This window comes from Mya arenaria, chromosome 8 (assembly GCF_026914265.1).
Source record: "Mya arenaria isolate MELC-2E11 chromosome 8, ASM2691426v1".
NCBI lineage: Eukaryota > Metazoa > Mollusca > Bivalvia > Myida > Myidae > Mya > Mya arenaria.
Window position 1 is genome coordinate 22,509,043 of NC_069129.1, and position 12,206 is coordinate 22,521,248.

The 12,206-nt window shown below is 37.4% G+C and overlaps 1 protein-coding gene across 1 annotated transcript; it reads left to right on the forward strand.

Annotated features, from left to right (window-relative positions):
- Window positions 1–9,617: 9,617 nt before the first annotated feature.
- On the forward strand, window positions 9,618–11,473 carry LOC128242794 (tubulin beta-4B chain-like). Its single transcript, XM_052960122.1, has 3 exons — window positions 9,618–9,764; window positions 9,880–10,344; window positions 10,513–11,473. The coding sequence occupies exons 1-3, from the start codon at window positions 9,708–9,710 to the stop codon at window positions 11,344–11,346; spliced, it is 1,356 nt and encodes a 451-aa protein (XP_052816082.1). The 5' UTR covers window positions 9,618–9,707; the 3' UTR covers window positions 11,347–11,473.
- The last annotated feature ends 733 nt before the right edge of the window (window positions 11,474–12,206 follow it).

A 12,206-nucleotide genomic window follows, 5' to 3' on the forward strand; every position in this document is an offset into this window, starting at 1 on the left:
CAAGTAAAGTCATTCTTATAACTTATTTTCCCTATGTGAAACTCTGGTTAAGATTATAAAAATGTCCTTGTCAAAAGAAATCAAAAGAAAATTTTAAAAAAGTAAATCAATGTCCATATTTCGCATTTAGGGTTTAAATGGAGTTATGTAATTATTATTATATATTACGTTATAGACGTTATTAATAAATATCCCAACCTGCGCTAAAACTTTAACCTAAGTTCCAAAGTCAATCAGGGGCCATAATTTGTATAAAGGATAATATGGAGTTATCTAACCTCATTATGTGATGGTCCTGAGCAGCTTTGTGTAGTATTAAGTCAATTGAATGAAAGGTATAGAAGTTATTAATAAATATCCCAACCTGCCCTAAAACTATAACCTAAGTTCTAAAGTCAATCAGGGGCCATATTTGTATAAAGGATAATATGGAGTTATCTAACCTTATTATGTGATGACCCTGAACAACTGTGTGAAGTATTAAGTCAATTAAATGAAGGGTATTGGACGTATAAGAGAAAATCCCAATTTGCCCTAAAACTTTAACCTGCCCTGAAACTTTAACCTAAGTTCCTAAGTCAATCAGGGACCATAACTTGTATTAAGGATAATATGGAGTTATGTAACCTCATTGTGTGATAGTCCTGAACAACTGTGTGAAGTATCAAGTCAATTGAATGGAGGGAATAGAAGCTATTAATAAATATACCAACCTGCTCTAAAACTTTACCTAAAGTTCCATAGTCAGTTAGGGGCTATAAACTGTATAAAAGACCATATGGAGTTACCTAACCTCATTATATGATGGCCGTGAACAACTGTGTGAAGTATTAAAGGAATTGAATGAAGGGTATTGGAATTATAAGTGAAAATCCCAACTTGCCCTAAAACTTTAACCGGACGCCGACGCCGGGGCGATTTGTAACGCCCTCCTTATTCTTTGAATAGTCGAGCTAACAAAGCGGTTTTTTCCTGCCCAACATGATCCCATCTCACTCCCACACCCAAATATATCCCTCTGCTGGAGGCAGCAATTCGGGAAACGCTCTCCTCTCCTTCAGGCAAACATGGTGGCTAAGATTAAATGGTGTTTCGTCTGATAATATCAACCGAGCCGACGATCTGCGACACCATCGTTCTGTTGAATGCCATTCCATCAATATTCATGGAAATTCTTATTCTGAACAATTGGCCAAATTCTATACTTAGTCTCATGTTTGGTCACAGTTCATTTGTAAAATATTAGAAAACTCTTGTTAACATTAATTTCTACTCGTTTTGACCAATATGTGTTTTATTGATAGTTCAAGTTCTTTTGAATACTTGACTTTACATTTGACTGTATGGGACTCGTTTCAGATTAGTTGTATATGGTTTTCATGAACAAATCTCTACATTTATACATTGTTTTGTATTTTACGCTATGAAACCGACAGAAATTTGACTCATTATTTGGTGAAATTTACTGTGGGACAAAACACTGACAAAAACAACAATTTTATATTCCGGTCAATGTACATTTTTGCATTTATTACACAATAATCTGCCACAAGCTATATACAGTGTGTGTATACCACGTAATACATTACCTCATATATGCTACGTCGGAAGGCAATATTTTGCTTCAAATGAAGACTATACGCAAAGATAACTTTACTATTTATTCACCGTATTAAATGAAACATGGCGCAGTGTACGCCGCTTACATAGCCCCGCCTTCGGTCTTTTACTAGAGTTTGATTGAGAGTTTAGTTTCTTAACACCTTTTTTACAAAACCGCCAACTGATGAGGCACTGTCAAAACATTATTTTGGAAACAGGTTGGTCGAGTTGTTTGGGGAAACTAATCACCTGATCGAATTCCGGTAATAAAACAAAGGCGGGGCCCTCTTAGCGACATAGACTGCCCTTTGTTTCATTAAAAACATGTGGAAAAAAAGTCATCATTCGAAGCAAAATGTTGACTTCCGACGTAACCTTAATGACGTAATTTATCACGTGGTATACACACATTGACATATATAACATTTTGAAGGTTGGTGGTATGACGAACAGAGAGGAATATACGTTTATTGAAACATATAAAGCACTACATTATCTAATTTAATATTAACTACATATGCCCTAAATAAAGTAAAACATATCCAATCACTAGTCATACAAATATAAACTATGGATTTATACACAAATTACATCACGATGTATTTTTTTACCAAAACACAACCATATTCTCGAGCGACACATGCTTATAACGTTCTAAGTCACTTCTTAATAACTTGATTGTTTAAACCAACTGAATCTTGCACAGTTTAGTCGCACAGTACGGTTAACACAATACGATAGAACATACACTAACATTAAGAAGTTTTTCTTCAGCAACCATTTCCGCTTAACTCCCATATTTGTTGATACACTTGCACAAAGTCACTGTACGCCAGCTTATCCACTAGACGCATTTTTTCAACTACCATTGTGTGTGGACACATACGGAAATATTCAAGCACTTATATTAGTGTTATAGCACACTATAGTTGATAAACATGAACATCAATCAACCTCGCCTCTAATGAAAAACATTGATTTCTCTAAATGTTTATTTTCCTTAAAAGCCAGTTCCTCCATCAAAAGAAACAACCCATTTTCCTGCATGATAGTCAAAGGCCACCACAAGTCTTAAGTCTCCCAGTGCATGCGTATATTAATCATAATATACAATTGATTAAAGAAGCTATTGTCGCACTCCACCTAAATAAAGCATCATATTCAATGTCCACTACATGTTTAGCAACAGGCCGATCACTTCGTTCTTCATGTTTATCATCTTCAAAGTCTACAGTTGATACACATGCACATTATTACTCTGTCCACCGACGAAAAGACGTCTTTCCTCGGTATCATAGCCAATGGCCACCACGGGAAAGTCCAGAGGCGTTGGCAACACGCTTGACACGTGGCCACTACGGTAGACCCTGTAAACATTCTTATTCTCTCTACTTGCAACAAGGAGGGAATCTTCCAACACTCGTATGTTCTGTGGCGACTTTAGCAGCTCTGAGTATGCGAATAGTTCGACCGTACCATCATCTTTTATTTCAACGACGGAATTATTTCCGGGAACGAATACTGATCCAGTGGATTTGTCGACAGTTGAAAAAGAAACGGAAGAAATGAGCGACTGACCGGTTGCATCTTTAGTTTTCGACAAGTCTTTGTTCACGATTCTGTCTAGCTTTCCGTCAAGCGTGAGCTCAGCCAGTTGTAACGGATCTCCTCCAATGACTTTTATCTTTTGGTTGTAATAATCGATCGTTCGATATTGAGTTTCAATTTGGACTGTGTCGCCGTATGTTAACTTTAACTCGTTATCTTGTTGCTGTATATTAACACTTTTAATATTACCGCTCATGGTACAATAAAGTATTACTGCATCTCTGTGTCCTCCGCTACTCATTTGAACAGGTATACTATCTGCATTCTGTGTTGAAACAACCTTATTTTTCGTAGTGTCAATTAGATTAAATATGCTGTTCTCCTTGTCAACAGCAAGCAAATGTTTGTTCACGAAAATTAAATCGCATTGTTCGGCGTCCGTCGTAAATGTATAATAATCACAAATAACGGGAATTTCCAGTCTCTTCAACAGAAAAGGCGTTTTAGCAATGTTTATTATATATGTTTCTGACGGTTCCGCATTGCAAATACCGTATTGAGTCATCTGTCTTTTATCAAAGGATGCATGGACGTAGTCATCCATAACGCCTAACTGAGACTGTGTGGATTGCATAAATTGCAACAATTTCTTATTCTGCTTCGTCGTTTTGAAACTCTCCACATCTGACAGCCATTGGTCAAGCTGATTTATCGTACTATCGCATGCTGAAATTACCGAACCCAAATAAACGCTATCTGCTGCTTTCATCTCACCCAATTGGTTTGTTACAAAACTGATTGTAGTTTCATAGCAACGATTAACTTCATCTAGGTTCGACAATGCTCGTTGTTTCTCTATCTGCCATTTGTTTTTAAAGTGTGTCATAGAAGCACAAAATGAATTGAATTCCTTCCTACTGGTTATTTCATTTGTAAACTCAGTGATATTATTCAAGTTATTGCAGGCAACATGGCCAATACTTAGACATTTCTCACAACAGAACTGTTTGTGCGTTCCACAGTAAGAAACAATAACATACCCATCATGAATCTGGCAGACCAAAGATGTGTTATCACTGGGTACGACTTTTGGATTGCTTTCCCGTTGTTCATCTCTTTTCGGAACCTCATCCCTACTGCACAATCTATGTTTTCTAGTTGGGCGGGGTAAACAGTGACCGTCAAAACATGTTTCACATAGATAGTCTCTGCAATCCAAGCAATGTCCTTTTGCCTTCACAGACTTTCCTTCATCCTGACATGGTTCACATAGTAGTTCAGTATCATCCTCTTTGGCTTCATTTAATTTTAGCCAGACTATATCCTGAATCTCCGCCATAATTATTCTCCTACTTCGATTTCCGAGTTTATTTTTAGAGCAGGTTTACACTTGTAGTTTAATATCTGAGCCACCGATTGTTTGTACAGTCATGTGCAATCACTCACCGATAAGAAGTCAGGGGCGTAGCCAGGGCCTTTAAAACGTGTAGGCCCGATGATTCTATTTGAGTTTGGGGACCTTTATATACACATTACACACACTCAATAATACTTGCAATGATTACAATAAAACCAAGCAATGCATCTTTCACGTAGTTTAAATAAACACCAAATATGTTTTCGTTAAAATAAAAAAAAATCGAGTTGTTCACAGTGTTTGCGTAGCTGTTCATTTTTGTTGCATTTGTTTGGTTATTCAAATTTATTGTTTTCCAAAAGTTGTAGGCCCGGGCCTACAAGGCCTTTATGTAGCTACGCCACTGGAGGTTAATTTATAAAACGTCTGTGGGTTTAAAAAGTGCTAGACATTCGAAAGACGTGTACCATACGATTCAAGATACATGCGCGAAATTATTCATAAAAACTAGAAAAAAAATCGAGCAATATAGTAACACGCATTAGTGCTTTGATGTTTATCTAATTTACCATATTTCAGGGATTATAACAATGTACAATTGTGTGATAGGATTAAAATCTCCTCGAATGTGGAAATTAAAAGTATCATAGACTTGTATCCAATTTATGTAGTATTACATTTAGTATGTCGACAGACTTTAAAATAACACGAAGTTATGGAACCGCTGTAATAAAGACAACATAATACGCTTTAACCATGCCTTTATGCATAATGTTTTACATAAAATCACAAATCTGAGCTTGGCAAAATAGATAATGTAGGCGAACACAGCATGCAGATGATACGGAAAAAAGGGTCAACTATATGGCAAGACAAATAAACTCGCTTATCTTGACACTTAAGCATTTAACGTTTAAACTTTCAATGGGTTATCTCACCATACAATACTTCTACATATTTTATTGAAATCAAAAGGCTTTTCGCAAGTACCATTTTAGAAAGAAAAAATATATCCGTGGTACTGATAAGACAACAAACGTTTTTTTACCTCAAAAATTCAAACAGTGTGTTTCTGAGGAATCATTGAGCTTCCGTAGAGATGCAGATTTAGTAGTCTGCTGACGAATTGGGGGGTATCCGTTGGTCTATATGGTAGCCTGGTAAACAATTACCTTGCCATCTGTTGGGTTATATAGTAGCATTGTAAAAAATTAGTGGGCGATCCGTTGGGCTATATAGTAGCCTCGTAAACAATTGGGAGGTATCCGTTGGTATATATGGTGGCCTGGTAAAGCATTACCGGGCCATCTGTTGGGCTATATAGTATCATTGGCACCAAAAGTGGGCGATCCGTTTGGCTAATTAGTAGCCTGGTTAACGATGAGTGGGCTATTTGTTGGGATATGTAGGAGCCTGTGAACAGTGGGCTATAGAGTAGTCTGGTAAACAATTAGTAAGCTATCTGTTGGTCTATATAATAGCCTTAAAACCAATTAGTGAGTTATCTGTTGGGCTATTTAGTAGCCTGGTAAACAATTAGTAAGCTATCTGTTTGTCTATATAATAGCCTTAACACTAACTAGTGAGATATCTGTTGGGCTATTTAGTAGCCTGGTAAACAATTAGTAAGCTATCTGTTGGTCTATTTAGCAGCCTGGTAAACAATTAGTAAGCTATCTGTTGGTCTATATAATAGCCTTAAAACTAATTAGTAAGTTATCTGTTGGGCTATTTAGTAGCCTGGTAAACAATTAGTGGCCTATGTGTTGGGCTATATAGTTGCCTGGTAAACAATTAGTGGGCTATGTGTTGGGCTATATAGTAGCCTGGTAAACAATTAGTGGCCTATGTGTTGGGCTATATAGTAGCCTGATAAACAATTAGTGGGCTATCTGTTGGGCTATTTTGTAACCTCGTAAATAATTAGCGGGCTATCTGTTGGGCTATATAGTAGCCTGGTAAACAATTAGTGGGCTATCTGTTGGGCTATTTTGTAACCTCGTAAACAATTAGCGGGCTGTCTGTTGGGCTATATAGTAGCCTGGTAAACAATTAGTGGGCTGTCTGTTGGGCTATATAGTATCCTAGTAAACAATTAGTGGGTTATCTGTTGGCCTATATAGTAGCCTGGTAAACAATTAGTAGGCTATCTGTTGGGCTATATAGTAGCCATATACAAATTAGTGGGCTATCTGTTGGGCTATATATTAACCCGGTAAATAATTAGTGGGTCATATGTTGGGCTATTTAGTAGCCTGGTAAACAATAAGTGGGCTATCTGTTGGGCTATATAGTAGCCTAGTAAAATATAAGTTGGCTATCTGTTGGGGAATTCGTGAATGGCAGTACCTATACAAGTTTCAGTATGTAATAACTTTACTTTTCAACCATATGTTTGAAGACAAACATGTCGATCCTTGCTTAACATGGCTTAGCATTGAATTGGCGTACCCGTGACTACAAAATGACAGCGGGACAAGTGGAAGTATTATATTTTACCGATAAGAGTATTGAAAGTATTTTGCTTCTTTCTAATGTCATAGCCCTGTGGCAATGTGCCCTTAGTTGTTCGTTATGTAGAGTTTTGTAACGAGTCATATGTAGATGTACGATCGCTGAAGGCGCCGCTGCTCTATTTAGATCCTTGGGTTATAGTAAGCTCTGACATTAATCGACATGTTGACGCTCTCAGCTAACGTAAATCGCCTAGTCAGCTTTTCCCATACTTAATCAGAATAAGCATATTAATTCCAGCGCATGCGTATTGCAAATATACAATGGATTATGATAATATTTTTCATTTTGGAAATAGACAGCGCATGACAAACTAAAACCATTTGATAAACATATGAATATGACATATATTCTTTAAACCCGCACTCTTTCAGCGATGTTCGTTTTATGGTCGTAATGTTTTGGTTTATAAAGATCATTGAAATATCGAATATAAATATTGAGTAATCGTTTTTGCAAAAAGTCATTTCACTGTCAATGCAAATGAATATCTATTAAGATGTCCATTGAAAATATCTAATTGAAAGTACAGACATGTTAGATAATCTTCGGTCGCTAATACAAACTTAATTAATATACAGTACACCGAGACGCGCCAATTGCTCCATAGTATCTTATTTCTATCGTTATTTATTAACGTTTGAAAAGCAATCTGCATGCTCATCTTTAGAAACTAAGTGATGCTTTAAGTCATTTCATAAGTGCTTTGTTTCTATCAATACTGCTATTGGAAACAAGTCTCTGCAACACTAAAAAGCGTTATATGTGAATTAAAATCCCGAGCACATTTAAGCTCCAAAAGGGTTGGAAAAAGGTGAACAAGCCTGGATATGGGAAAGGGACACTTATAAAGACGCACTTTTGCTCCCAAATAAGATTTACCACAATTAATACAATTTTTTTGATGTACCAAAAACGTTGAATAAATGTAAAAAAAACAACAAATAATGGTTCTTGTAAAGGATACTGAGGTTTGATTTAAAAGAAAGGTGCAAAAAATATGGTCTTTCTACCTTATGAGACTCTTGTAGATCACAGTAAATCTTTAGTTCTCACCAATCAATTAATAAATTTGCGTTACACGTCTACACTCTTGTTATCAGTTATTCATATTTTCAATAAATGCATTATTTAGTAGGTAGTTAAAGGTGTATCACTCAAAATTTATGGTTGTTTTACTGCATGTATATATTGATTTTAAAGGTGCACACACAACTTACGATACACAAACGAACACCACTAAGAACGACAATTGATTGTTCATTGAAAATACAACTTGGCTCTTTTTTGAAGTGGGTCTTTTTTATCTGGTCAAAACTTCTCGAAAGTTCTTAAGTAGCTTATTCTTGTTCTTGATTATTTCTAAACAAAAACAGATTTCACAGATATCACACAAATTATAACAAATCAAAAATGGTGAGCATGTTTTGAGGGTCCTAAGATGTAAAGAGAAAATTGGGGCCTGTTTAATTAAAATTATGTAAATTATACAATGCAAACATCAGGGACTAAACCAGTAGCCAAACATCTAACGAAGACCACATCTTAGGCTGTACAGAGACTAAACGAGGGACAAACAGCGTCAAAGAACAACACATCCGACTTCACGTGCAACAAAATACCTTTAATAGTAAATGTTGGGGTTATCGCCTTGGTATTGGCACCGAAATAGAAAATATACTTAACATGTTAAGTAGTATCCAACCTAATATATGTCCAACACTTATCAACAATATCAACATTCAAAATACGAATATTTCACATTTTGAAGAACCAAAGCGTCTGTACTTTTCTTCAATATAGACGGATGGACCTTGCAGAAAACATGAAGAAAAATTGTTATGACTGACACCTCATTGATAGATGATACGTTTAAGGTACCAGTTGAAAATAATGAGCAGTTTCTTCCGAGCAGTAAAAATTTAAGAAAAACAGTCAAAATTTTGGTCTTAACCCATTAGAAACTCTCTTTCTATCCGAACATATCCCATCCATCCGATGCACTAACAGCTCGATGGACGGGGTACTTGATGCATATTCAACACTTACCTATGTCAACGTTACTTGTTAGGATAGTTTCAAGAGTGTTATTGTATTTATGTCGTAGGCTTGACTTTCGCTGAATAATATAAAAAAAACACTTAAAGATGCACTCTTACTCCCAAATAAGATTTACCACAATTTAAAGAATTGTTTAAATGAACTAAAAAGGATGAATAAATTCCAACATCAATGGTTCTTACGTAGGATACCAAGTTTAGTCTGAAAGAATGGTGCAGAATGCACGGTAATTCTACCTTATGAGACGACAGTAGCTTATAGTAAAACCTTTAGCATTCACTAATCATTTAATATTTTTGCGTTTTCAGCTATTAAATACACGGTTACAGTCTTGTTGTCAGTAATTGATATTTATCCATAGATGTATTATTTAGTAAGTAGTTAAAGGTCAGTCACAATAAATGTTTGGTTTAAATGTGTATGTATTGATTTTGAATAAGAGTGTCTTTTTAAATGAGTATATCCCCAAAATAAAATCATTTCAGACTTTCGCACTGCGCGGTATGTTATTTAGTCGCCATAGTAATATCGGAATCAACTGTATAAAACCAGGCATCTTTGAGCTAAACGGCACCTCACGGGCTGTATTTACGTGGAAATACTTCTGCTCTCGTAACTTTTCAATATGCGTGAAATTGTCCACATTCAAGCCGGACAGTGCGGAAACCAGATCGGCGCTAAGGTATGTGCTTTGTATTTAATTTAATTTTAATACCATTTAATATCGCATCTTTTCACAACTTCATTTGTCCTTAAATTAACAGTCTATCTACTATGGTACGTCGTTTGTTATTCAGTTCTGGGAGGTGATTTCGGACGAGCATGGTATCGACCCCACTGGCACATACCATGGAGATTCTGACCTCCAGCTGGAGAGAATCAACGTCTATTACAATGAAGCCACTGGTGGCAAGTACGTGCCCCGTGCCATCCTTGTGGATCTCGAGCCCGGCACCATGGATTCCGTGAGGTCCGGACCGTTTGGACAAGTGTTCCGACCTGACAACTTCGTGTTCGGACAGAGCGGCGCCGGCAACAACTGGGCTAAGGGCCACTACACAGAGGGCGCTGAGCTCGTCGACTCCGTCCTTGACGTTGTACGCAAGGAAGCAGAGAGCTGCGACTGTCTGCAAGGATTCCAGCTGACACATTCCCTCGGCGGCGGCACCGGGTCCGGCATGGGCACTCTGCTCATTAGCAAGATTCGTGAGGAATACCCCGACAGAATCATGATGACTTTCTCTGTCGTACCATCACCAAAGGTGAACTATTTCAAAACATTTCAAGATTTGATAAATGGGTGTTAATATAGATTTTGTCAATTCTAGTTGAATACGATCTTAAATGTACAAATCAAGAAAATAATAAATAATGAAATGTATCCAAAATTTAGCAAAATTTAATGAAGATTGTTTTCGTTTATATTGCAGGTGTCCGATACAGTCGTTGAACCTTACAATGCCACCCTGTCCGTTCACCAGCTGGTCGAGAACACGGACGAAACATACTGCATCGACAACGAAGCTCTCTACGACATCTGCTTCAGGACGCTCAAACTGACCACCCCGACCTATGGTGACCTGAACCATCTCGTCTCTGCCACAATGTCAGGTGTAACCACATGCCTCCGATTCCCCGGTCAGCTGAATGCCGATCTACGTAAACTGGCCGTCAATATGGTGCCCTTCCCCCGTCTCCACTTCTTCTTGACTGGTTTCGCCCCTCTTACCTCTCGTGGCAGTCAGCAGTACCGTGCCCTCACCGTCCCCGAGCTCACTCAGCAGATGTTCGACGCGAAAAACATGATGGCCGCCTGCGACCCGCGTCACGGCAGGTATCTGACTGTAGCCGCCATGTTCCGTGGACGCATGTCGATGAAGGAGGTCGACGAGCAGATGCTGAACGTCCAAAACAAGAACAGCAGCTATTTCGTTGAATGGATTCCAAACAACGTGAAGACAGCTGTCTGCGACATCCCGCCTCGCGGTTTGAAAATGTCCGGTACGTTCGTGGGTAACAGTACTTGCATCCAGGAGCTGTTTAAGCGCATCTCTGAGCAGTTCACCGCCATGTTCCGGCGCAAGGCTTTCCTCCACTGGTACACTGGCGAGGGCATGGACGAGATGGAGTTCACTGAGGCGGAATCGAACATGAACGACCTAGTGTCCGAGTACCAGCAGTATCAGGACGCCACCGCCGAGGAGGAGGGAGAATTCGATGAGGAAGACGAAGACGAACAACATGGAACTAAGGACGAGTACTGAACAAAATCCGAATAAAACATAAACAATAATTCAATTGATGGTCCGCTTTAAATTTATTTTATCTCAAATACACGATTACTGGTAAAGAAAATCCATATTTGATAATAAATACTTTTTCCAAATGTTATGGTTTCTCGTTTTTATAAAATCAAAGATTCGTTTTGTAATAAATATGAGGTTTAATATCGAAACAAACAATACTTACATTTATATTTCCACTAGTTTCATCTCCGTGTTATTGTGGTAGCGCCAATAGTTTCTGCGCAGATTACATACATGTTTTATTCAAATGTTTTATTCAAATGTGCGAACGGTATATTCCATTTTGTAGTGTTTATATTGTTGGAAAGCGTGAACATAATTCTTCTTTGTTATAAATTAGGTAAACATTGCCACTGGACAAGCCCCAATAGTTTCATTTGAAACAAAACTGCATTGAGGATCTAACATATATACCAAATACAAATAGTACAGTAGTTTCTGACAAGTTTTGTTTTAATATTTTCTATTCATGAAGGTGAGGAGATTCTGAACAAGCCATATTTTAATGCGACTGATTAATATTGTTTTAAGTTTACGTTTTTAAATCTTTACAGATTTATTGGATGTACTATGTTTGCATTTTAATGTGGTTTAATCATCGAGTGCTTTAAAGGGGCTGTACTCCGTGTATGATGAAATAGCAAAAATTGTCGAAAACTGACATAAACTTGGTATCGATGTGTACAATGCATTGAAACTTATTAACTGAAGTACCACATAGTTTACAAATAATTTATTTTCGCAGTTTTTTCGTATTTTTCCATTAAAAAAGATTACTAGGTATGTCTACCAAGAAGAATTCATTCCTTACTCGTGAT